General features: G+C 48.7%; 11 protein-coding genes across 11 annotated transcripts; 5 read left to right on the forward strand and 6 right to left on the reverse strand.

The window, feature by feature from the left end:
- Positions 1 to 354: 354 nt before the first annotated feature.
- On the forward strand, positions 355 to 1,990 carry VC83_00102 (uncharacterized protein). The gene is made up of 5 exons (XM_024463798.1): positions 355 to 655; positions 707 to 844; positions 897 to 1,050; positions 1,102 to 1,821; positions 1,874 to 1,990. The coding sequence occupies exons 1-5, from the start codon at positions 461 to 463 to the stop codon at positions 1,957 to 1,959; spliced, it is 1,293 nt and encodes a 430-aa protein (XP_024328349.1). The 5' UTR covers positions 355 to 460; the 3' UTR covers positions 1,960 to 1,990.
- On the forward strand, positions 1,976 to 2,737 carry VC83_09579 (uncharacterized protein). Its single transcript, XM_024472992.1, has one exon. It carries the CDS (start codon positions 2,124 to 2,126, stop codon positions 2,556 to 2,558), a length of 435 nt encoding a protein of 144 aa, XP_024328760.1. The 5' UTR covers positions 1,976 to 2,123; the 3' UTR covers positions 2,559 to 2,737.
- Positions 2,738 to 3,459: 722 nt separating this feature from the next.
- VC83_00103 (uncharacterized protein) lies at positions 3,460 to 3,774 on the forward strand (the record flags this gene model as incomplete). The annotated part of the gene is made up of 1 exon (XM_024463799.1): positions 3,460 to 3,774. One exon carries the CDS (start codon positions 3,460 to 3,462, stop codon positions 3,772 to 3,774), a length of 315 nt encoding a protein of 104 aa, XP_024328372.1.
- Positions 3,775 to 3,876: 102 nt separating this feature from the next.
- VC83_00104 (uncharacterized protein) lies at positions 3,877 to 7,430 on the reverse strand. The gene is made up of 2 exons (XM_024463800.1): positions 6,396 to 7,430; positions 3,877 to 6,351 (listed from the first exon to the last, which is right to left on the reverse strand). Exons 1-2 carry the CDS (start codon positions 6,684 to 6,686, stop codon positions 4,576 to 4,578), a joined length of 2,067 nt encoding a protein of 688 aa, XP_024328208.1. The 5' UTR covers positions 6,687 to 7,430; the 3' UTR covers positions 3,877 to 4,575.
- Positions 7,431 to 7,880: 450 nt separating this feature from the next.
- Positions 7,881 to 9,545, reverse strand: VC83_00105 (uncharacterized protein). Its single transcript, XM_024463801.1, has 2 exons — positions 9,206 to 9,545; positions 7,881 to 9,145 (listed from the first exon to the last, which is right to left on the reverse strand). Exons 1-2 carry the CDS (start codon positions 9,291 to 9,293, stop codon positions 8,181 to 8,183), a joined length of 1,053 nt encoding a protein of 350 aa, XP_024328209.1. The 5' UTR covers positions 9,294 to 9,545; the 3' UTR covers positions 7,881 to 8,180.
- A 2,684-nt stretch (positions 9,546 to 12,229) lies between these two features.
- Positions 12,230 to 12,724, reverse strand: VC83_00106 (uncharacterized protein; the record flags this gene model as incomplete). The annotated part of the gene is made up of 1 exon (XM_024463802.1): positions 12,230 to 12,724. One exon carries the CDS (start codon positions 12,722 to 12,724, stop codon positions 12,230 to 12,232), a length of 495 nt encoding a protein of 164 aa, XP_024328210.1.
- Positions 12,725 to 14,410: 1,686 nt separating this feature from the next.
- PLC1_1 (Phospholipase C) lies at positions 14,411 to 14,941 on the forward strand (the record flags this gene model as incomplete). Its single annotated transcript, XM_024463803.1, has 2 exons — positions 14,411 to 14,821; positions 14,870 to 14,941. The coding sequence occupies 2 exons, from the start codon at positions 14,411 to 14,413 to the stop codon at positions 14,939 to 14,941; spliced, it is 483 nt and encodes a 160-aa protein (XP_024328211.1).
- Positions 14,942 to 15,968: 1,027 nt separating this feature from the next.
- On the forward strand, positions 15,969 to 18,580 carry VC83_00108 (uncharacterized protein). Its single transcript, XM_024463804.1, has 4 exons — positions 15,969 to 16,550; positions 16,601 to 16,793; positions 16,902 to 17,984; positions 18,084 to 18,580. Exons 1-4 carry the CDS (start codon positions 16,289 to 16,291, stop codon positions 18,244 to 18,246), a joined length of 1,701 nt encoding a protein of 566 aa, XP_024328343.1. The 5' UTR covers positions 15,969 to 16,288; the 3' UTR covers positions 18,247 to 18,580.
- Positions 18,581 to 21,055: 2,475 nt separating this feature from the next.
- VC83_00109 (uncharacterized protein) lies at positions 21,056 to 21,569 on the reverse strand (the record flags this gene model as incomplete). The annotated part of the gene is made up of 1 exon (XM_024463805.1): positions 21,056 to 21,569. The coding sequence occupies one exon, from the start codon at positions 21,567 to 21,569 to the stop codon at positions 21,213 to 21,215; it is 357 nt and encodes a 118-aa protein (XP_024328344.1). The 3' UTR covers positions 21,056 to 21,212.
- Positions 21,570 to 21,952: 383 nt separating this feature from the next.
- On the reverse strand, positions 21,953 to 22,806 carry VC83_00110 (uncharacterized protein; the record flags this gene model as incomplete). Its single annotated transcript, XM_024463806.1, has 5 exons — positions 21,953 to 22,137; positions 22,189 to 22,344; positions 22,401 to 22,538; positions 22,595 to 22,684; positions 22,755 to 22,806. The coding sequence occupies 5 exons, from the start codon at positions 22,804 to 22,806 to the stop codon at positions 21,953 to 21,955; spliced, it is 621 nt and encodes a 206-aa protein (XP_024328672.1).
- A 395-nt stretch (positions 22,807 to 23,201) lies between these two features.
- Positions 23,202 to 23,576, reverse strand: VC83_00111 (uncharacterized protein; the record flags this gene model as incomplete). The annotated part of the gene is made up of 2 exons (XM_024463807.1): positions 23,202 to 23,294; positions 23,355 to 23,576. The coding sequence occupies 2 exons, from the start codon at positions 23,574 to 23,576 to the stop codon at positions 23,202 to 23,204; spliced, it is 315 nt and encodes a 104-aa protein (XP_024328282.1).
- Between the last annotated feature and the right edge of the window lie 523 nt (positions 23,577 to 24,099).

A 24,099-nucleotide genomic window follows, 5' to 3' on the forward strand; every position in this document is an offset into this window, starting at 1 on the left:
TTGTATAGGGGTTTTAGGCTATATTTATCGATTTTTCTACACTAACTATATACAGGCATGTAAAATGAGCTGTTTTACAGCTGCTGAATTCAACGCAACCGCGGAACCACCGCCTATGGTGATGAGCGTGATGAGCGTGTCCGAAGGGCCCTGGACTCTAGAGGGGGGGTGTTGTCACGGGTAGGTAGGAAGTAGGAAGCGTTGGTCGCGGGGTTCGCGTTAGGCTGAGCTAACCCCTGATCTGATGGGCAGTTCACCTGTGTACTCCTCGGTATCCCCATCTTTTTACCGACTCCATCACGCTCGCAACAAGCCGAGGCCCAAGCACCTCGGTAAAAGCGGAACGGCTCCATTTGCAACTACGTGCTATCAACTTTATAACATATGAGGCGAATGATTGCCCTTTACGTAGTGACATGATTGTAGATTTGTGTATACTATCTAATCCTCCGCAATAATAATGGCAACATCTACAGAATTGAAGCCTTTTGGCTCGCGGACACCATTCGCAGAGCCCTTGTGGTACTCCCGAAATCTAACCCCGCATTATAACGAGTCCCACCGCAAACTAAGAGCTGCGATAAGAGCGTACGTCGACGATGAGCTTATCCCTTACGCCTTTGAATGGGAGACTGCAGGGCAAGTGCCAGACTGGGTAAGCTGCGAACCAGAGTTGTGATAACGCAAACTTACAGTCTGAATGTAGGCCTTTAAGCGACACACCGAGCTGGGATTTAGTGCCTTGCACACAAAACTTGACAACGTGCGGCTTCCAGGCGATATTCCGTTCAAGGATTGGGATAACTGGCATACTTTGATTATTACCGATGAGCTAGCACGAGTGGTTAGGCCCCCAGCAAAACATCTGTTGGTTTCGACTTCTAATTTATGAAAAGGGATACACTGGAGTCTTATGGGGGCTTGGTGGTGGTACCGGCATTGGAGTTCCTCCGATTGTGAACTTTGGAACCCAGGATCAGAAGGACCGCTTTTTGCCTGGAGTGGCCGACGGTAGTATTCGCTTTTGCTTGGGTATTACGGAGCCAGATGGTAAGGAATCTTCTCCTTAGTTAACGTTTGATAATAGCTGACATTCAAAAGCTGGATCCGACGTGGCCAACATCAAGACGACTGCCATCCGTCAAGGCGACCACTACATTGTTAATGGCTCGAAGAAGTGGATTACCAACGGCATTTGGGCGGATTATGTCACAGCTGCTGTCCGCACAGGTGGCCCTGGCTCAAAGGGAATTTCAGTGCTCGTAATTCCCATGAAAGTTGAGGGTGTCACCACTCGCAAAATGTTCAACTCTGGAGTAGGTGCATCTGGATCTACATTCATAGAATTCGACAATGTGAAGGTTCCCGTGTCAAACTTACTCCACAAGGAAGGCCGAGGGTTCGAGGTTATCATGTCGAATTTCAACCCGGAGCGAAAGGGTATGATTACATCTGCGTTACGCATGTCGAGGGTGTGCTGCGAGGATGCATACAGGCATGCCTGCACGCGCGAGACATTTGGCAAGAAGCTGATTGAAAACCCTATTATTCGAGCCAAATTCCTGAAGATGGGAAGGTTAATCGAGCCTGCCTTTGCTTTCCTGGAACAGCTAACTTGGATGATGGAGGAGAGTCGGAAGACCGGGAGGACCGATATCAGGATTGGCGGTATGACAGCCATGGGGAAAGTAATGGCAACGAGGTGCTTGGAGTCGTGCGTTAGAGAAGCGCAACAGGTTATGGGCGGATTGGGATACTCCAAGGGCGGCAAGGGTGGGAGGATTGAGGCAATCTCGAGAGACGTGAGAGTTATGGCAGTTGGTAAGTTACTCCCATCCGTTAATATGGGAAGGGTTCTAATTCATACTTGCAGGTGGTGGAAGCGAAGAAATTCTCAGTGAGCTGGCGCTGAGGGAAGAGGCAAAGGATCTTTTCCTGTACCATAAAACAAAGCTATGATTGCATTATAAGTACTGGGCATATATAGCGAACAAATACCTTTTATATATTTGGTTTCTTGTATGATATTGGCTTCGAACAAGAGGTTCGCTGGGTGTGACTAGGTTGTGTGAATATACTGTGACCTTGCAAAGCGCTCATTCACTTATACCCCGTAAGAGACTATGGATCTCCTAGGAATAGACTATACCAATAACTATTTTGCGCTTGCAGCTATTACTCTCTTGCCTCCACTGCCATCTTCTCTCAGCGAACCAGGTTCCAGTCCACAAAGTACAAAATACGAGGACAAGCTATTCTCACACCCAACTTTCAACATCATGTCGCTTTCAACACAGCGTTATCCCAGCACCAACCAACCGCCTAAGCACCTCAATACGGAGTATGGGAATAATACACCCGCCGCTCTCGGTCCTTTCCCACTTCCTGATGGCGACTCTCTGCTATGGGAAGACATAGATCTCCACAGAGAAGCAGTAGTAGCATGCCCCGATCCGACCAAAGAGCTAGACGACATACAGATGCGTGGAGGCTCAAGGTGGTGTGCGATGTTATGCATTGCTTGCCGTTGGAATTGCTGGAATACGAACAGGAAATAAGCTGTAGCTTGGTTTCGTCACGCAGGAGGGCAAATGCAAAGGGTTGTCTTCCCACCTTCTTTGTATCATAGATCGACCGGCATACGTAAGCCTTGGTTTACAGAGCAGACTGTGCAAAGCAAAATGGACAGAGAGAGATAGGATTAGTCCAATATTTCCAATGAATTTTCGACTATAGTGACCCTATATACGTTCTTTCTCCAACTAAATACAACCGAAACCTACTCACATGCGAGTACCACTGGTTAGCAGCCTGGCAAGTGCTTCCGCTAGCGCAAACAGTTCCGCCAGTCAATCCCAGACCGCCACACTGTCCATACTTCGCAACGGTGCCGCTAGCCGCTCCGCCCGTGGCAGTAGTGGGGACACTGGTGCTAGTCGGCGGGTTGGTGCCGGTGGCGCTGAGCTGACTGTTGATGAAGGCCAGTGCCTGCTGTCCGTACACGTTTCCGTAGCTCTGGTGCGTGTTCGCGTCATTGCCGTTGCAGCAGTAAGGATCAGCGGCATCGCAGTAGCTCTTGATCTTGCTGGCGGATGGGCACTGGAAACTCGATGGGCGGGGGGGCGAACTGGGGGTTTTATTAGCTGTGGTTAAGTGTAAAAGGTGGTAGGAAGGCTTACTCCGCCTGCTTGGCAAGTTCCGACGTTGTAGGACAGGCCCGGGGTGTGGCGTGGGTCACCCATGAAGATGGCAGCCTAGATCATGTTGACGGCTGAAGCTTGGATGGAAATTGAGGTGTCGCTGATCCCCTCGTTGGTATCACCACCACCGCAGAATGCATCGTCAAAGATTTGACCACCCTATTAACTAGTTAGCTCCTCTCTTCTATAATTCACCATCAGCTCCAGCTGGTTTCTAACCTGAGACTATCCGACAAGGACGAGCTGCGTGCTTGGGAACATGGTGTTGAATACACTAGACTCCCTGCTGAACAGAGTTGGCGTAGCTAACTCCGCCGCAGCTGGATTGTCCACCACAAGCTGGGTAGACAATGGCCTCAGCGGTGGATCCGGAGTGTGCGTTCAGAACCAAGTTAACAACAACGCCGGCAGTACCGTAGCCTGGAGACACCGAAGTCTCGCGAGCGCCAAAGATGTGAATACCGGGACAGCTGCTCTGGCGTTCCTCAAGTACGCCTGCTGGCGTCGCGAGTGCGCCGCCGAGGAGAAGAAGGGAAGTAGCTGCCTTGAACATATTGAGAAGCTGAATAGATAGATGAGTGCTGCTGTAGAAATTGGGATCTGGATGTATTCAAGATGGGGAAGGGAAGAAGTGAAAAGAGCAAAGGGAATACTGGCTTTATAGCCATATGAGAATGAGACGGCCCACCCATCATGAGGTGGTATTTTCTACCAAGCTTTTCTTGTCTTGATGACCTCTGGAGCCTTTCCTTTCCCCCGGAATGGAAGCTTTCTTTATTTACCCGCCAGAAACAAAAAGTCAAGTGCAGTTTCAATAACAAGGTCTCCACCAGCTGTCCAGCGTGCGGGGCTAATGTGGGGATATAGGCACAACACCGAACCGAGCACTTAGATTGATATAGACGCCTCAACAATGCAAGCGGCTGCAATAGACTGGCGAAAAAGCCATATATATGGGCCATTTTAAATAATTCGGATCAATCAAATGCAAAACAACTGCAGACCACGTGGCCTGGAAGAGGACACCAAGAACGACCTTATCCAACAATGCATCGTCGGATTCGTCGGATGCTAGGCCTAATTATCGTCTTAATTAAGATCGATGGTTGACAGCTACTACTTAACAAGCTTAGTAACTTCACCAGCCGGTGTCACAAATTGTATAACAGGCAGTCTGTTCATATCCCGTCCGTCCCTGCGCCCGTCCGAGGCATCTTCAAGGCCATATGTGGTGAAAGATAGATGGCAAGGGCCAGCACCGTAGCTCATTAAATCTCCAATGCCTCTGGGCTCGCGGTATCCCTTGTCACCGCCTCCACAGGAACACCCTTGGTCTTGGTGAGAATCCAGCATGATGCATACATATTGACGCTGTTTAGGAGTTAGCCATTTCCTTCCAGGGGATAAAAAGGTTAACATACCGATCAATACAACCGCCATTCTCTCTTACACCCTCCCTCTTAGCCACAAATCCCCACTTCTCAAATTCGTCGATATACCACGGCTTCTTGCCAGCACTCCTCAGCATAACCCTACCACCGAGCTTGAGGGCATTGTTTAACTTCGAAATCTGCGTTGCCGCCGCCTGACTCCCTGGGTCAAACCAATCCATGCTGTCCATCACAACGGCCACAGTCAATGTGCCAGGTCGTATCCTGTTTACGACCTCTTCGATCTCATCAGTGTGAATGCGTAGGCCCTCGAATGCATCTTTGCGAGATAGCTTCTTGTGCGCCCTCTCGTCCAGATACTCTGGGTGACACTGTGGCGTGTATGTACCCGCCATACAGACCTGGTAGTAATGGTTGTCCTGCCCGATGAGAGTGTGCTCAACAACTGGGTCAAGCGTGTCCACCATGTACTGCCAAACTGCCTTACCTCTGTTCTGCTCCCTCACCCTCTTATCCAGGATTTTTCCATCAGAAGAATCGGTGCCCTGAGATATGGAAGGATAGTCGCTCTCAATAACGGCAAGCTGGTTCTTTGGCACACCGAGTGCGGCCCACAAAAAGCGCGGCTGTGAGATTAAGACGCTTGAGAGGATGCGCGAGAGGATTACTGGTCGGATTGAGGAGCGGTAGATCTCTCGTTGCTCAATCAAAGTCTTTGCGCGGAGTACCTTTCGTACCTCGTTGGAGAGACCGAACACATTCGACATGTAACGGAATAGCTTCACGGCGTATCGGCTTCCACCTGTCTCATATAATCCGCGACCCCTGGGCGAGAAAATAGATACATTGTCGAGCCAGTACTGGAACGCGCGGCTCGACAAGTGTGGCGACAGCTTCTCAATCAGCAGCTCGCGGAAGTTGGCATGCTTTCCTTCGCCGAAGATCCTCCAGAAGTCGGCGTAAGGGAGGCAGTGATAGCCAGCGACCTTGAGTTCGAGGAGGTTGTTCTGAGAAGGGTTCAGGTCCACGGCGTGGATGCGAGCCGGAGAGCGTAGAGCGTACGAGAGGATGTTGTCGCCAGCGCTGGTGATGGCGAGTACGACGTCGGAGGGGGTGAGATTCAGGATACGGTCGTCCACACGGGTATCTTCCCAAGTAAAGGCGTAAATGTACTCGTTGTTGAACTGGGTGTGCTTTTGTAACTGATCGTCGAAGTGAATGCGGTAGTGGTGGTTTTGATAGAAGAACGAAGGGAGGGGAAGGTTGGAGGTCAGGTTCAGGAGAGCGGCGGAGTAAGCCTTGGATCGGATCTCTGGGTTTGCCTTCTCAACTGCCTTTGACAGGTTGGCCGTGTAGTTCGCGGGGTGTAGGTAAGGAGATTCGGTGACGGCCGCATCTATGCGCTCGATAATATCATGGCTGGACGGAGACAGTGCTGTCGAGTGCTTCTTGGGGCAGCCAAGCCACATATAGTAAGGGATGGCGCCCAGGGCATAGTTGCGGCTGTCGGCCGAGAGGACCGTTCCAAATCGGTATTCAAGGTAATCACGGCGGCTGGCATCGAGACCGACGCGGTCGATGTCAAACCACGCACGCCAGAACAGTCGGCTAACCCAGTTGACGTGGCGTGTCAGGGCACCACCGGTGTAATTCCTGGAGCTCAGATCGACGACAGATTGCACGTAAAAGTCGACGACTCCAATAACTCCAGACGGAGAGAGGAGGTTGGTGAGAGAGTCGATCACTGAGTAGAAATCGGGCTACGCAATTAGCTTGGTACTTTTAAACTGGAGGCGTCACTCACAATCATTGACAAGCTGTATGACATTGTAACCAAGTCTGCTCCCACAGAAGATTTTGAGTCGGAGAAGTACTCATAAATGGCAGGCGGGGGGAGAATGAGGTCGCTGGAAGACTCGTCGCTCTCGCCCTCGTGGTCTTCAAGTCGGAAAAGTCTCGCATCCTGGCACACAACTTTCACATTATTCCATCCAAGGCGGACAAATCTCTTACGCGCCACTTCGCACAGCGAGGGCGAGAAGTCGACAAGATAGACGCTGGAGAAGAACTCGGGGACGTTTACGTATTCGGACATAGCCTCGATGTTGTAGCCTGTCCCGCCACCAACCTGGGTATCTAGCGCATCAGTTGCCGCGACTGGCTGGAGGGTGCGGCTCTATACTCACATCAACCCAAATACGTCTCTGGTTCTTCGACTGGTTGGCTGCTGTAGCCTTTTGCTTCAACTGCGCAGCCACCAACCCAAGCATGTCCTCTCGGCCACATAGGAGTCGTTTGCGGGTCGCGTCATAGACGCCGGCTTGCGCCTTGTAGAAGCTCTCGAGAGCATCTTGCTGGCCATTCTCACCGCTCTTCTCGTGCGGCTTGAGAAAGCACGCGTAGAAGAAGCGGATGAACGAGGACCACGTGCTCAGCTCTTCGTCATTTTCGGGGTTCTTCTTTCCCCCGAAGGTTGTGACAAATACAATACCGACAAGAATCGCAATGGATGCTCCGGCAGCAATAATTTGGGAGTGGGAATCCTTGGGCAGGATGTTAGGGATAAGAGAAGCCATGGTACTCTCTCATAGTGTGTGAGAAAAGCACCGCGGAGATTTGGATAGAAACTGCACAATGAAGCAAAGCTGCTGGGCGGAGATAATAGGTAGTTGCAAGAAATCAGAGGAAAAAGGAAAGAGGAAAAAGGAAAAAGGAAAGAGGAAAAGGCAAAAAGGAAAGAGAGGAAGGGGACAGCAGCGGGGAGATATAAAGGCCCAATGGGCCGTACTGGGACAGGCATAGCTGTGTGTGGGTGGCGGTAGGAGGGGTGGAGGCGGGGTGACGTTTCAACGTCGAGCAATACACACAACGTGGACTGATTCAGGAGGAGCAGGAGGACCAAGGAAATGACCAGGGACGATCAGGGCTCAGTTGATGACCCCTCGTGGTCCACAGTAACATCCCACTATCTGGGCGGTTATCGGTACAGCGCAGCGGTGGAGTACTTTAACAGACCACAATGTGACCCCCATCTGCAACATTTCCATACTGTATAGCTACAGCATCACCGTCTTGGGGGGACAGGGGAGCTCTCGTTGACAGGCCGTTGTGGTTCTGATGGAACGGGGCAGCATCGACCTATCATCGCGGCACATGGCCTGGTTACACTGTGTTGGACGAGTAGTATACTGTACTGGCGCTGTACGGGTGCTGCACTGCAATTGTATCCATTTAAAGTAAGAACAGTAGACAAATCCCTGGCTCTCATCAGATTTGACGATCCTAAAGATCGTCTCTATAGAAACGTGTATGGTCTCTATGGACGAGAGGTGCCAAGACTCACGATGGTCGAATGTCGTCATTTCGACCAATCAGATGCGCAAGAGCAACCACGACCTAGCGACCTTAGTCAGCCACCCACCACAAGCCAGACGTGCTGCCCCAGTGCCCATGGTCTATCCATTTCCCTCAGCCTTGCCCGTAGCCTTCCCCTTCCCTCTTACAAAACCTACAGAACAAACTGTGGTAGTGAGCATCCTACAGTATACGCAAGCCCAAAACGCCATTACCTCGGCACCCACCCTCAGCCTTAAGCCCGCCTCTCACGCTCCTGCCTCTCCATCTCACTTCTAAATACATTACTTCCCCTTGCCCCTCCCCCCACGCCATTCCCGAACTCGGGTCTTGTCGGGGTGCTCACCAAGCTCCCCAGATCGCTGTCCCTCCTCCTTGCCCGATCTTGCTCCAATTCAAACGTGTCATCTCTGAACGACGTCTGGGCATCGAGAGGAGCACCAGCCTCTCCTTCCCGCTCCTGCAACTTAATCGCCCCCTTCCGCCCCATCCCCAACCGCTCGCCCCTGCTCTTCCCGATTCCATACCCCTTCCTCCGACTCATCACGTTGCCCAGCCCAATGACCCTGGCGTGTCTGTTCCACCAGAAGCCGCCGCACACACAAAGGATGATGAACCCAAACACTGCCGGTAGCGCGATGTATAGTGCCGGTCCCTTGGGCACCTGCGTGGGCTTGAACTCGACTTCCTCTGGCGCAGTGCCAATTGCTATCCGTGGGCCCGGCAGGCGTTTCCCACCTGTTGCGGTGGCCAGGAACAAATCGATATAGTTCTCCTTGGATCCCTGTTTCCATGCCTCTAGGGCATTCAGGGCGTACCACCCGCGAGAGCCCGACAGTGTGTCTGACTGAAACGCTTGCTCGCCACCAACAGAGGCATTGAAGTAATTCCCAAGGACGAACACGGATGCGTTTCCGGGGAATGCGCTTGTATCCCAAGTTATATAGTATGTGGAGCCGGGTTCAAGGTGTGTGCCATTGGTAGGTACGCAGAACGGCGCGTTGGGACCATCTTTGTTGTGGCAGACGTCGAAGGATGAGCCGCCTGCTTGTGTCTGCTGAGCACCCGCACTAGTTGTAGTTGCGCTTGGAGAGGCATTTATGGTCGTTGCTACGCCATTGATGGTTGTGGCTACTGGCGTAACAGTCGAGGCAACGCTGGACGGGTTGACGGTTATCCACGGTTCGAGGCCCGAGTTATCTGTGCAAAGTAACAATTTTAGCATGTGTAACAATTGGAGGAGCTGTTATGAAGTAATACCACGACGATGGCCCGGTACGGCGAGTGCAGAGGGTGCAAAGGAGGCCAGGCCGAGGAGAGCAACACTGAAGCTGGCCAACGCGTGCATTGTTGCAGCAGTTCGCGAGTTCAGACGTGGAGAGCGAGTAAACAAAAGCAACAGATGCAATTATGAAGACTAATTGGATTTCGTAGACATTGAAGATAAACGATCGGTAAATCACAGGCAATTAATTGGAAAAGGAAGACAATCTTCGGTCAAACCTTGCTACAATAATTAACAAGGTACCTGACGAGTTCCAGCATACGGACACCAGTGTCCGAATAAAGCGAACGACATTCGCGGACACCCCTGGATTTGTAAGCGGTTACGTAAGCAAACCCTAGCAAACTGAAACGGGCCAAATTGATAAAGGGATTCATAGTAGAGTAAGGTGCATAATAGTATAAATGAATCACTAAATAAGAAGTGATTCATAGTAAGAATACCCCTATTTCTACTTGCCTTATTCCTCTTCATGCCTTTCCTTTCTTCTTGTAATATGAACTTCTTCAACTCTTACTTTAACTATTACTAATTACAATGTCTTCCTACTGTAATGGTGGGTGCACCAGATATGAGAATCTAGCCACCCAAGGAAGGGATGAATTTACTAAGACAACACACTGTCTTAGGAAACAGAGCCAAAGGGTTGTAGCTTAGACTATTCCACAACGCAGCAATCAGGTGTATGATGTGGTGAAGTGGGTTAGACAAGTTGCAACAAATGTTGAGTCTGGGAACTCAGGGGTAAGTCAGAGGTTAGCACCTCACTGACTTTTCAAAAACAGAGAATAACAAGATCAATGCTTGGAAGCTTGGAAAAGACGTAGAAGTATGTGCTAGTCGATTTACTGTATTGCCTGCTTGCCCTTTCTTAAGGAAAGGGCAATCCTATTTATGCCAAAGGAGTGTAGTTCTCTCATTTTCCATGACTTTCCATGACTAACCAGGCTTGGTAAATGTATTAGAAATCAAGTGCGACCCACAACTAGCTTGCTAATCATGTAGTGAACGTAAGAGAATCCCATAGAACCATCTCTTGGGTTCCTAGCCTATAGGAAGTGAAAAGGAGGTCCAAGGTCAGAGTACCTATAGACAAATTATGTCATAACTTAACCAATCTTGTGGGTAACTAAGGAGCGATGACGTGTAATGAATCATAGAGGGTTGTAGAAGCTTCTAGAGCTATCGTTCATGTTCCTAGGCCTCTACTTGGTAGAGATATGCCATGTGGTAGTATTGACCCACCCCCTTAAGGAGGAGATTTTCTTAATAACTTGTTCAATGAGTGTCCAAATGATATGCGGTGATGTATGTAGCATAAACAGATGTAGTAGAAGAGTTTGCAGCAATCGTTGAGTAGTATTGCTTCTGTTGTTGGTGTGATAAGCCAAGATATGTATGGTGACTTGTAGGTTTGAGGAGGAGATTTCTAAGTTTGCTCTTGAGTTTGATAGCAAACTGAGTGCAACGAATGTCAGTATGACACCTACCTTACTCTAACTACGGTCTTAGCTAAGTTCAACATCCCTAGATGTCATGTCCACCCCTAGGTAGTTGAATTCAATGACAAGGCAGATAGGACCAAGAAGATGGCTACCTACACTAACAAAATGAAGGCAGCTAACTATTACTAACAGACTGTAACGCTGACTTCTAAACGATAGAAGACACAGAGGTTTCTTGCGTAAGGTTGACTTGACAGAGGAGGCAGGGGATTATACACAAAGGCTTTCCAAGTAACATGTTACAGTATTGTAAAGAATACTATATTGAGTTGAGCACAAAGCTCCTATCTAAGGAAATACTATCTACTTATATAGTGGCGTCGTGCCTCAAGGGTAATCTGGATAGTTGGCGGATAGCTAGATATTCAGGATAGTTCGTGGATAGCTCAACTATCCAATATCCACTAGTTTTTGCAACTATCCATTAGCCCCATCACATGGCAGCCTACCCCGCTTCCCCCTGTGACTCACACATCACGTTACTAGGCCCTGGCCCTGTAACCATGACGTCATGTTACTGTAGCCGTAACACTCTGCTGGTGACATCTGATATATTGGTCCGAACGGTGGACTCTTTCCTTCCATGATAGGTATCTCATGATCCCATGGTTGGTGCTTAGGAAGCGCCTCTTTGTTAGGGCCTTCCTGGAATAACTGCTCGTATTCCTTATACTCCACTGGTATTTGCCTCAGTGAGGATGCCTGGGCTAGGTCATCAGACTCGGTGGTCGCACATAACTCCTTCCAGTCTTTGGAGGTTTTCTCCTTCTGCGTTGTGTCCGTTCGTTGTTCACACGCGCACTGGCTCATCACAACTTTCTCATTCCGCCAGTCAATCTGGGGGTTGTGTTTCTTGAGCCACGGTACACCAAGTATGCATGCATAATTGTCCATGTGCACGATATCAAACTGTATCATTTCCTTGTGTCCGCGTAGCATGACCATTTCTAATGGGACCGTCTCCTGGGTCACCATTCCGTTGTTGGTTAAGATGGGCTCTCCATCTACAACCATTAATGGGTATGGGTCGGTCTTCAGTTGCATCCTGAAACTGTGTGTGTCTGCTACTTTCTTTGTCATAAAGTTGCCCGTTGCTCCTGAGTCTATCATAGCTCGGAGGTGTTGCTGTTGTATCTTAGCAACCACATATAGCTGCATGCCGCCCATTGTGGCCCATAGCTGGTTTGTACTAGGCCTCTTTGTGTCGCTCGCCAGTGGCCTACTGCTAAGGACTCCTAGTTTTTTGAATCGTCTGAGGAATAACCGTCTGAGGAAAATCAATCCATCATGTTCACAATATTCTAATGGTCGTAGAACTGGTACCCTTTCTCTTCTTTGTTCTATTTCACGGTGTAGGCGTTCGTGTGCTTCTAACACTCGTGTTCCCCTTTCTTCTCTTGGGATGCTTTCCTGGGAAGGATACTTATTTGCATCCCAGATTTCTGCAAGCTGTGATGCTTCATACTCTCCCTCCTGTTCTAGTTGTTGTAATACTCATAACAGGTTGTTTCGTCGAGCCTTATATACCTCATTCTTAGGGTGGTGTATGTCATCGATTCTCCAATCTGCGATAGCGTCCCGGACGTTGTATTCGCAGAGCTTGTACTCTAGCCATCCTGTGGCTTCCTTCTCTGTGTATTTCGCTCCATGGGGTTCCTGCTGGTGAGGGTATTCTGGTCGGCACCTGATTGTGCAAACTGCAACCTCCCAGTCTTGTGTCGTGTCCTGCCAGCTCATTGGTGGCTTGGGCACAGGAATTTCTTGATTGACCATCTCTTGAAGCATGGCTTCCTTGAAGGTTCTCACTGCTCCTGGCAGTTGTTCCTTGAAGAGAGTCTTACTTGCTGTCTTCTCAAATGCTTGTAACTGGTGCTTTTGAGAGCTAGTGAGCTCCTTGTTGTCATTCTTGTCTTTCTGTTTGACAAGTGGAATTCCTTGAGATCCTGAGTAGTAATACTCCAGTTCTCTTTTCCCTTCAACGTGGCACATAGCTGTCCTCGCGGGGCCTTATACCCGCCTTGACCTTGCCAAGTAGCGTTAAGCTGTTTGCCATACTTTCATCCTCCATTCCCTTTCTTTGCACCACCCCCCTTCTTCCTCCCCCCAGTGCGGTCCGGAACCGTCACGGTGACAGCGATGGCAGGAAGCCTGCCCACGGCAGCCACCACTTCCCCTAAAAGAGCCGGCATGCTCCCCTGCTCCATCCGAAGACGGCGCAGTGCTGCCTGCAGCAAACGCTGCAGAAAATGCTCCTGTGAAGGCCCGTCGACAAGTGGGGGATCGCACATAGAAGGCTACTGCGCCGTGACAGAAAAGGTATCTGATCATGCATCCCCGCCTCCGGACCAATCACGGCCCACATCTTCTTCATCGTCATCACTGCGAGACGTCGATGAGCCTCTCACTCCAAGAATGGATGTAGATTTTAGGATAGATTCTCTCTCGGATATCTTTGACATAGCAGTAGATACTCCCGGCTCTTCTCCAGCAGGATACAGTACCTTTGAAGGTGAGTTTGAGCACTACCACAATCAAGTAATGGCTTCTAGGGATCCAAACTATGACTTTTCCTCTACTGTCTGGCAATACTGATGTCATTTCAATTCGATCAGCTTTTATCCCGTAATATGATACCAGTCGTAGATCAAGGCTGGAGATCTGATGCAGCGCGTCTGTCGCAAGTCTTGCGGAAGCTGCTGGCCAGCTGATCATACGCCAAACTCTTACATTTGCTGCAACACTGCCACCAGAAATGTCTTCTATTATTTCATTACATTACTATTATTACAAATGTCCTTACTTTTCACCAAATCAAGGAATACCAAAGCCGTTTATAGAGGTCCTGTAGAACAGGTCATATGGTTGCGTCAGGTTATACTGGGAGTCTGCAAAGACAAATTTACAAGGAATGGATTTCACAGGCGTATGTTATAGCAATGATCTGCAGAGGTGTGGTTATAGGGAACAGTTATTTTGATATATGATTAATTGTCACTTATCTACCAAGACGTGCCAGGCTCATGTGATTCCATTGCTACACAATCCGCCGACTTTTATTCACGTATCAAACATTTCAAATATAGCTGTAAAACAAAACTAACACTGACAAAAATGCATACTAGAAAGGAGAGCAAATCAGAGAAGTGTATTAACTTATGCTCCCACAACATCTCGCGCCTGTTCATGGTACCGGAAGCCTCGGTGAGAACTGACTGCCGCCAGAGCTACCATCCACTTGAGGTCTTCTTTTTTCCAACCGAGCTGTAAAAGCGGATGCTGATTAGATGTAGCACAACTTGTAGTGGGACTTGCTTACATCTAATAGCTCGTCAAATGATCTGGCTACTGGATCTTGGCCAGGAAGTCAACAGCTTTGCAGTCGGCTGGCCATCGCTCCATGTTGTGGGCACCGCTGGCTCCATTGTCAGATTGGACAACTTTAGGGCACTTTCATAAGTATCTTAAGTTCTTTTATCAAGCAACACTTGCAACAGAAGGATATGAAGCTACTATTGACCGAGTATTATCTACTATGGAGTTTTTCTTGAGAAGCTAGAGGCAGCAAAAGTAGAGTTCAAAGAGGACGCTTTTCTAAGCCCTTGTGTTAATTCTGCGTGGAAGAAGTTGGATAAGTACTATGGCTTAACAGAGAGATCATCAGCCTATACTACTGCAATGGTCATGGTTCCTAGCCAGAAATGGACGTGGATTGAAGATAATTGGGAGAATTATTGGATCAAGATTGCAAAGAAGCAGGTACAAGAGCTTTGGGATACTGAGTATAAGCCTGTTCAATTGCCGCCGCCACCAAGAGTTGAGATCTCGATTGAAGAGAAAACAGAGCATCAGATTTGGCTTGAGCAAAAGCGACGACGACCCCTTGTTTTAGACGAGTATATGAAGTACTGTGGAAGCCCAATTACCTCCGATGTTAATGCAAGAGCTTGGTGGATGGAGCCAGCTCAACGAGCAGCCTTCCCAAATCTAGGAAGGATGGCTTTAGATTTGCTGTCAATACCAGCGATGTCACCCTGCGGTAGAAAAGCAGCTCTACTGCAGTATGCTGCCACTTACAGCCGCAAGGCAGTAGGTCCTCGTTGTCAAGGCCACAGGGGGTGTCTAATTCATCGTTAGGAAAGAGGAATCGCAGAAGGTGTACTACTTACCTTAGGGGAGCAGCATCAGCTAGTTCCTAGTGCAGCCTAAAGCTTCGTTAGCAACGAGACAAACAAGGGATAATATAGAACACTTACAGCCATAACATTTGGCAGTGGTGCTAGCATGCACTTCACCATTAGTCTTGTGAGGCCAGCATAGGCGGCTAAAGTGTTACGGCTACAGTAACATGACATCATGGTTACAGGGCCAGGGCCTAGTAACGTGATGTGTGAGTCACAGGGGGCAAGCGGGGTATGCTGCCATGTGACGGGGCTAATGGATAGTTGCAAAAACTAGTGGATATTGGATAGTTGAGCTATCCACGAACTATCCTGAATATCTAGCTATACGCCAACTATCCAGATTACCCATGAGGCATGACGCCACTATATAAGTAGATAGTATTTCCTTAGATAGGAGCTTTGTGCTCAACTCAATATAGTATTCTTTACAATACTGTAACATGTTACTTGGAAAGCCTTTGTGTATAATCCCCTGCCTCCTCTGTCAAGTCAACCTTACGCAAGAAACCTCTGTGTCTTCTATCTTTAGAAGTCAGCGTTACATAAAGGTTCGTTAGCAACAAGGATTATAGACTACTAATTCACTTACTGTAACTGCTCCTCTAAGCAGTTGGTATTCTGCAGGGGGCAGGCAGCGATAGTTCCCTAGCAGGCAAGGTAGGCGGTGCGGCGTTGGCTAAAGACTTGTTACTAACGAGGATTCTAAAACCATAACTTTCACTTACGTAGGAGTGCAGTTCCTAAGGATGGCAGGATCCCATCCCACCATAGTGGTCTAGGCGGCGTTGTCGAAAGTGTATTGTTGTGGCATTTTCTAAAAGACTCGTTAGTGATGAGGAAAAAAGGTTCGGTAGGGGCGAGCCTACGAGGTAGGGGGGTAGAAAGTCGGTAATTATTCCTAAAAGCGCACTTGTGCATGCCACTTAGCCTAATTAGGGCTAAGCTCCTAGACAACAATGCTACAATAGCCACCTTGCCTAATTGGGCTAAGTGGCCTACCCACCTACCTGCGCAAGTGATTTTTCAGGTGAATTCATCCTCAGGCATAAAGTTCTACTTTCTGTGGAGTGGTACTAAAATAGACAAGCTTAAAAGTCCCGTGACCCCGCGTGTGTCGCGTAAAGTTAAGTTTCATCTACGTTAGTCTTCCCATGACGCGCCCGATAACAAACAATCTAGTCCAACACACCCCATTGTTACCCACGTTTCTCCGGCTTCCCCAACTTCGACAGGGAGTTTGATTAAGCAAAACTAACAAGCCATGCGTGTGGCATAGTTCTATATTTCTACTAATTTTTAAACTCGAAAGCAACGCTTAAACAACAACTCCGAAATCTAGTGCAGACCCAAACTCCGCCACCAACCGTCCATAATGGCCCGTCGAACCTCATCGCGAGCAGCTAGCCATGATCAATATTCATCGCCACCCAAGCCCGACGCTTCCAGGCGCACTGTTCGAAGCCCACAGAAACGCTCAACGCGCGCAACCCGCAGCCAGAGTCGAGATCTTGATGAGCCTTATGCGCAGGACCTGAGACAAGGCGGGGGCAGCGTGGACAGTGTAGGCAGCGACGCTAGCAGGGCGAACAATAGTCGCGGAAAGAAGGTGCGCGGTAATGCGCCAATACAACCAGGTAGGATTATTGAGGCAAAGGCGCAAGATTGCGATCTAACATACGATCAGATTTATCAATGGTGGCCGAGGATGAAGAAATGCAAGGATCGCTCGAAAATGAAGAAGAGGCTCAGGAATTTCCCAGCGTTCAGCAACCTCCAGAGCCTATGCCGGGCCTTTCCGAAATATCACAGCCAGCGCCTTCGGCTAAGAAATCCCTTCTCCCTGCCGCTCAGATCCGTAGTACCTCGCGAGGAAGCAGGTGTGTGGAATCCATCTTTACCTCACGTTGTTAGATTTATTTAAATATGGCACGACCAGTTGAAGGTAACTCACTAAGCCGCGATACCCATGCTAACAGTCGCTTTAGTCTCTACTGGGGACCGACCAGCGTCAGCTATCTCTTCTCCAAAAATCCCCAGGCAAGTGCGGTGCCTCCTTCAAACCAGCAACAACTACAGCAGCAAGTCGCCGCTGGTCCCTCAGCACCCAAGACACCGCAGAATAGTGCGACGCGCCATTTACCCTCGACCGCCCCGGCGAAAACATCACAAGAAGAGCACCCAGAAGCGGATGACAACAGGCACATACATTTCTCGAATGAGGATTTTGCAAACATGATGACAGAATATGACGCGGAGAAGAACAAAGAAAACAGGCCTCTCACTACCGAGGCCATCCCTCAAACGTCAGCAACAACACTTCCTGCAAACCCTCAACGCAAGTCCTTCATTGAGCGCCAACCCAGCGCCCATAGAGTATCCCAAATCAGTGACTCCGACGCTGATTCTCAGCCGGATCCCACGGCCAAGCAACACGCCAAGCGCACACGAGAGGAACCCGAAGAAGTTTCTGAACACGAGGTAGAAGCGGCTATGGGTGAGGACGAAATCCCGGAAGATGATGGCTTCGAGCAGGACCGCGCCCGGCTACTTAGTCGCTTCCGGGACCCCCCTCCTGAGGTCATACAGGTCACAGGAGGTTCGCGCAAACGCGCAAGGATTCCCAGCCGCGTCGTTTCGCACGGTCCCGTAGGAGAAGTACAGTCCAGACAACCGCGCATCGAGCCTACAGCGTCCAGATTGCAGCAGCAGCCCAGTTCCAGCCGAGTGCAAGGTAGCAATGTCGTTTCTCCTATCGAAGAGAAATTGAACGAGAGAATTAAGGCGTACCATCAAGCGCAGCACCAAGCAACGCAGTATGATGCAGCGCGAGAAATGGCGGCGCAACAGGCGCAGGCGCGTCAGCTGAATATTGGTGCCCACAGGCCGACCCAAAGGCGGATGAAGTGGACACAAGACGAAGAGGCCGGGTTCATAAACCTGATAGGACGGTATGGGGTTGGCTGGGCAGCACTGCATGCGAGAGGTCACGCAGAGGGGATATTCGACGAATGTCGGAACCAGGGATCACTGAAGGACAAGGCTAGGAATATGAAAGTTGACTTCCTGATGTGAGTTGTCTTTTACCACCCCTCTCTCATTGCTGGTATTTCCATTGGCGAGGGCATTGGGGGATTGATGTGAGTATAGAAATAAGCTAATGATAATAGTTCGGGGGGACCTCTCCCTGCGAATTTTGACCTCATTGCGATAGGGCAGAAGGAGAGAGATAAGGTGCTTAGCAGGGGCAAGAACCCCTATCGCAAGGAAGGCGAGCTCGTGGGTCAAGAAGCTATCGATATGGATGGGCAACCTAGAGGTGTCTTTGACTGATCTCCTGTCTCTGTTTGTAGGGGCCGTATGACTGCAAATGGATGAGGTGGGTCGGGGTAGGGAGTTGGTCGTGTTTCTGTCTTTTCAATATACCCAAGAGGATCACAATGGATGAGTTTTTTCCGTCGTTCACAAGTGGGCTCACAAACCCGTTTTATTTATATATGATAACTTTCCTTCGCGCCTTTACGGTTGTTTTGGATGATGGTAATGTTACGATATGAGGGGAGAGCTGTGTTGATTCGGGGAAATAATAGGTGTTTTGATATCATAATTACAATCAACATGGGGAGCTGGAGTCTTCCTTAGATTTTCCTCTTCGTAATAAGACTGGTCTTTTGATTGAACCAAGTCACTTGCAACCCGTGGCAAGCACCTCACTAGATTGACCAGTTCACCAGTAAACCTATCACTGCCAGTACCGTATCTATACTATACAGTAAATCTTCATAACGCGATACACGATTATGCGATAATCACGACAACACGATATTTTTCCTGGGAATCTTTGATTTCTCATACAAATCACGATATACAGAATATCAAGTCCTATTACGTCAATATCGTGTTATAGTATTCCTGTGTCCTTTTGTCGAAATGCCTCTAAAAAAGCAGCAGGCGATCACAAATGAGCACCGACATGCACCCGAAGCTGGCACCGAAGCCACTATCCTCGACCGTATCAGAAAGCCTGTATCGAATGGTTCTTCAGCCAATATAACCACCGTCTTACCCAGTCACAGTCTCTACATCTCTTGGCCCTTGATACGACAAAGTCGACAGTATCCAGCAGACTCCTACACACCAGGCCAAAGCTTGTCGACAGAAAGAACCAGCCTGGCCACTTCTTGAAGCAGTCCTTTACGACTGGCAGAGGCTTGTAGAGGAACGTGGGGCTATTACAACAACAGAGATTCTACAGAAGAAGGCGAAGGAGATCTGGGAACAGCTTCCTGAATACAAAGACCAGCCTACACCAGAGTTCAGTTACGGCTGGATCATTAATTTCAGAAAAAGGCATAACATACGAGTTCACATCCAACACGGTGAAGCAGGGTCAGTTAGTGAGAGTGCAGAAGAAGAGATGCGAGCTTTCAGACTATTGCTGGGGATTTTGAGGAGGACAATATCTATAACATGGATGAGACAGGGCTTTTCTGGAAGATGTCCCCTTCAAGAGGGTTGTCATCAACGTCAAGACCTGGAAGAAAGCACAACAAAGCTCGAATCACTGTTGTTATTTGTACAAATGCTTCTGGATCAGATCGGTTTCCTCTATAGTTTATTGGGCATGCAAAAACACCAAGAGCTCTTCGAAACGTTAACATAGGATCTATGGGAGGAGTTTGGAAGTCAAACAAGAAAGCTTGGATGAATCAGTTCCTTATGGTTGAATGGTTACAAGCCTTTTACTTACATATCGGCACAACGAGGAGTGTACTTCTTACCATGGACAACTTCTCAGCACATATTGCTGCTATTGAAGCAGCTCCACCTCCTTCAAATATTCGAATTCTCTGGCTTCCTCCAAACTCAACAAGTCGATTTCAACCCCTTGATAAAGGTAGTATTGCCTCCCTTAAAGCCGATTACCATCAACAGTGGCTTGAATACATGCTTAATGCATTTGAGAATAACATGAATCCCTTCAACTCTATTAACTTACACTTCGCTATTCGCTGGCTTCTTCGGTCCTGGCATCATGATGTTACAGATACAACAATATATAACTGCTTCCGAAAAAGCACAATGCTTCGAAACCCAATACAGCTTTCAATCCAATCTCTTCCAGCACTCAACAACTTGTACAATCAAGTATGAAACTCTGGGCAAATTCATGACGCTATGGATATTGCAAACTTCCTTAATCCAAGTGAAGAAAATATACACGGTAGTGGAGAGCAGGATCAAGATCAAGAGGCATTACAAGAAGTTCTTTCACATTATACTCAAGATGTTGAGGATCCTGGAGCTCAAGATGATGACGAAAGCAGTGAGCAAGTCTTGCTGCCTGTGCCAACAACTCAGTCAGCTTTACAAGCCACACAAGTTCTGATTGAGTTTCTTGAGGCTGGGAATAGTGGCGTATTAAGTACGGAGTATTTAAGAACTTTAGAACGGCCTGAGCGGCTTGTCAAGGTTAAGCAGGCAAATGAGGGCATTCAAGGCACTTTGGACAGTTGGATAACGTAGTCACGTGTATTTGATACCGTGATAATCTTGTTAACACAATATGAAATTACGGGATGCTATCCTTCGTGTTATCGAGATTTTACTGTACTACATTATAAAAGGCCAAGACTGATTGATTGGTTATCATTTGTCGAAATTCGGGATTGGCTATGTTAGGTTCTAGCCCCACTTCCTACTTCTATAGGCTTAACGCATAGAGTTTTCCAGTAAACAATTTCCCGTCCGCTTATGCTTTGCTATGACTATTAATAAGTCTCAAGGCCAGTCGTTTAAGCATGTAGGTGTTGATCTATGGGCAGCTATGTTTAGTCATGGGCAGTTTTACGTTGCAATGTCATGGACGTCCTCCGTAGCTGGACTACAGGTCCTACTCCCTGAAGGAGAGGATAATACTACCCAGAATGTAGTATATCCTGAGGTTTTAGTTGGAATCAATTAGACGTACATCCTATACTACTTCTTAGCCTCTAATGTCTACTTTTGAGGGTGTTTCTGTTCTGTTATGGCCATCTACGGTTATCTACAGGTGCTGTTGTCACCTATCCTTAAGAACCTATCCTTAACTATCCGTAAGACTTCACATCACATTTCTAATCATAATATACAGCACAATAAACAAAGGTAATTGCCCGTAGGTTTGTCATTTACTATTCTACACTATTCTACAATAATATACGGCCCTTTGGCCCCCTCCCCCCCATTCTCCTGACAACAACACCTGTAGACAACCGTAGATGGCCGTAACAGAACAGAAACACCCTCAAAAGTAGACATTAGAGGCTAAGAAGTAGTATAGGACATACGTCTAACTTCGTCAGCTTTGAGGATGGGGTGCCAGCCGGGTTCATCTCCCTAGAGGGTGGAGAGGCACCCCGGAAATGGCAGATGGCAGCCGCAAGCTCCTCCGTAGGATTAAACCTACCACAGGAAGCAGCAGCAGCAGCGGCGACGCGATCCACCAGGGCGGTCTGGGTGTTGCAGGGGGGGGACGGCGAGCGGGTGCGGGCGCAGCGGGACGGATGGCTATCCTTGAGCTGGGGAGCCGCGCGCTTATGGCCCCCAGGGGCTTCCTCTGTAGGCGCCTCGTGGGCGCTTGGTGCAGCGGCCGCAGCAGGGCGGCCGGCACGCATGCCTTCTATCTATTAGTTATGGACCACAAACAATAAGGATGAGGGGGGAAGGGAGGGGGGGCTTACCACGTCGTCCTGACAGACTGCCCGTAATGGGCGCAGAGGAGGGCGTGGACACGGGCGCGGACGGAGCCAGAAAGCCTATTCCATTGGTATTAGAACAATAATCAAAACAAGAGAGATAGAGAGAGAGAATACTTACTGCAGAGGTTGCAGCGCGCGCCTTCCCCACTGAAGTGGCAGTTCACACAACTACCACCAAGGTATCCCCCCCACGCGGATGCACTCAGAGAAGTGGCCATAACCAGCTGCACAGCTGCTGCACTGCAGCTGCACCAGCTCCCCAACTGTATACCCAACTGCTGCTTCGAGGTTTTGCATCCTCAACAAATTGGGAGGGTCGTTGGAGTCGAGGGCGCGAATTCCAAATGTTGGGCGTCAGGGAGGGCGATGAGGCCGGCGAGGGCATGGGAGTGGTGGGGTTCCTCTAACAAGCCAGACTGCAGCAGCTGCAGTGCCATCTGCTGGCCTTGGGTTGGAGAGTCGAGGACGATTGGACGTGGTAAACCTATCCAGTTGTTAGTATCTATCTATCTTGCGGGGGAGGGGTGTTACTTACTTCTTACGGCCATAGCTGGGCATGCCGGTGTTGCGGGCGACAGGCAGGCCACAAGTTCTGGCGCCGTCGAGGGGCGCACCGGAGACGACACAGGGTCGGGTGGCGGCGACGTTGGGGTGGTCATCGGAGGCTTTGGCGGCACAGAGGGCTCATCACCTATCGAGTTGTTAGTATCTATCTATCGATTGTGCGGGGGGAGGGGTGTTACTTACTGGTCGGTGTTGCGGTCGGTGTTGCGGTCGGTGTTGCGGTCGGTGTTGCGGTCGGTGTTGCGGTCGGTGTTGCGGTCGAGGTCATATCTGTAGCGGCGGAGGTTGGGGTTGGGACAGTCGACTCGGAGGCAGCTTCATCTATCCAGTTATTAGTATCTATCTATCAATTGATCAGAGAGAGGGGTGTTACTTACCAGTTGCCGTTGTTGCGGCGCCAGCTTCAGTCGTGGCGGTGGTCATGGTAGTGGTGGTGAGGGTGTTGGCGGGGGCGATGGCAGCCAGATCTTTTATCTGAAGGTTAGTATACAGTAATCAATCAAACAAAACAAAGGAAAAGGAAGGAATTGAACTTACTGGTGGCTTTTAGGCCAGAAGCCTTGGTGGTGGGGGTGGTGGTGGTGGCCATCGTGTTGTTGAAGAAGAAGGAAAGTGAGGTTGGTGGGGGGTTGTGGAAATATTCACGTTTGACGCGTTGGGGTCACGTGACCAATGCCCAATTATGTGCTTTTATGGCTTCACGGCAGGCTGCTTACAAACTGGCGCCCACGGCACCGGTCGACAATACTCGTATCCCACACTTGACCACTTTTGTTGCGTACACACACGCCAAGGAGACACCATCAATAGCTTTCGAAGTGCCTACTTCGACGTCGGCTATACATTTAGTAGGAACTAGGGTGAACAGAGAGCATTCTGCTATCTGGTAGCAAGATGCACTCAGTCACAAAAGAACCTGCTCTAGATGCCAAGTAAAGCACAGCACCGGCAATGTCCCTGCAGAAGCATTAGCATTCGATCAATTTAAGCATACCTCTTCTGTGCCTGCTCGTGTAGCGGGAATAGCTTGCTATGGCAAAGAGCCGTGACGCTGACATCTCCCTCTGGGGTGTAGGCCTACTCCCATATAAGCTTCTACTCAACTGTCAAAGGACCTTGTTTTTTTCTATCACATACCTCTGTCATCTCTGTTACAAATGTACCAGGGGCAATAGCATTGGCCCGGATGCTATGTTTGGCATACTCTGATGACAAAGTCTTCATCAAGTGGTTCAGAGCAGTCTTACTGGCGTTGTAGACATAGCTAGGAGCTTCAGCTCGGCGCAAGCCATCAAAACTAGTAGTACTAATGAACTGACTCTGTAGCAGTCCAGACTTTCCTATGCTGTCAGGGTGCATATTGCTAGCTCTTAGCAAGCCTAAGAAGGTGCAGTGTTATCAATAGTATAATGTATTTCACAGGCGAAGCGATCACTGAACTTCCCACCTAAAATTGAGAAATTTACAAGATAATAACTCAACAACAACTTCATAATATCTTCTAAAAATGTGTGTGTATCCTTATATATACACGTAGATTCCTTTATTTTAGGCTTTAAAGCAATTAGACTAGTAGATATTGAAATATAAAGACCTAGTCTAATCAGTGCCTAAACTTAATATCTTAAGAACTACTGAATAGATTATTCCTAAATGATTAGGTACAAATTCAACTAAATAGAAAAGGCTAGAAATACATTTTTAATATATATTATTAAGTTGTTGTTAAGTTATTATCTTGTAAATTTCTCAATTTTAGGTGGGAAGTTCAGCAATCGCTTCGCCTATGAAATACGTTATGGTTTCTTAGCAATATGCCACAGTAATTACTATAGTCATAATCTGTTAAGTCGATAGCTCAGCTCCTGTAAATAATATCAAG

This window comes from Pseudogymnoascus destructans (genome assembly GCF_001641265.1).
Source record: "Pseudogymnoascus destructans isolate 20631-21 unplaced genomic scaffold scaffold_1, whole genome shotgun sequence".
NCBI classification, from domain to species: Eukaryota; Fungi; Ascomycota; class Leotiomycetes; order Thelebolales; family Thelebolaceae; genus Pseudogymnoascus; species Pseudogymnoascus destructans.

Bases quoted from the DNA above. Each gene is read 5' to 3' on its own strand.
- VC83_00102 (XM_024463798.1), top strand. From the start codon at position 461: ATGGCAACATCTACAGAATTGAAGCCTTTTGGCTCGCGGACACCATTC. The intron at 845-896 runs GTTAGGCCCCCA...ATTTATGAAAAG, and splicing joins CCGATGAGCTAGCACGAGTG to GGATACACTGGAGTCTTATG. The intron at 1,051-1,101 runs GTAAGGAATCTT...GACATTCAAAAG, and splicing joins GGGTATTACGGAGCCAGATG to CTGGATCCGACGTGGCCAAC.
- VC83_09579 (XM_024472992.1), top strand. From the start codon at position 2,124: ATGGATCTCCTAGGAATAGACTATACCAATAACTATTTTGCGCTTGCA.
- VC83_00104 (XM_024463800.1), bottom strand. From the start codon at position 6,686: ATGTCCGAATACGTAAACGTCCCCGAGTTCTTCTCCAGCGTCTATCTT. The intron at 6,352-6,395 runs GTGAGTGACGCC...CTAATTGCGTAG, and splicing joins CATACAGCTTGTCAATGATT to CCCGATTTCTACTCAGTGAT.
- VC83_00105 (XM_024463801.1), bottom strand. From the start codon at position 9,293: ATGCACGCGTTGGCCAGCTTCAGTGTTGCTCTCCTCGGCCTGGCCTCC. The intron at 9,146-9,205 runs GTATTACTTCAT...TACTTTGCACAG, and splicing joins CGTACCGGGCCATCGTCGTG to ATAACTCGGGCCTCGAACCG.
- VC83_00108 (XM_024463804.1), top strand. From the start codon at position 16,289: ATGGCCCGTCGAACCTCATCGCGAGCAGCTAGCCATGATCAATATTCA. The intron at 16,794-16,901 runs GTGTGTGGAATC...CAGTCGCTTTAG, and splicing joins AGTACCTCGCGAGGAAGCAG to TCTCTACTGGGGACCGACCA. The intron at 17,985-18,083 runs GTGAGTTGTCTT...TAATGATAATAG, and splicing joins ATGAAAGTTGACTTCCTGAT to TTCGGGGGGACCTCTCCCTG.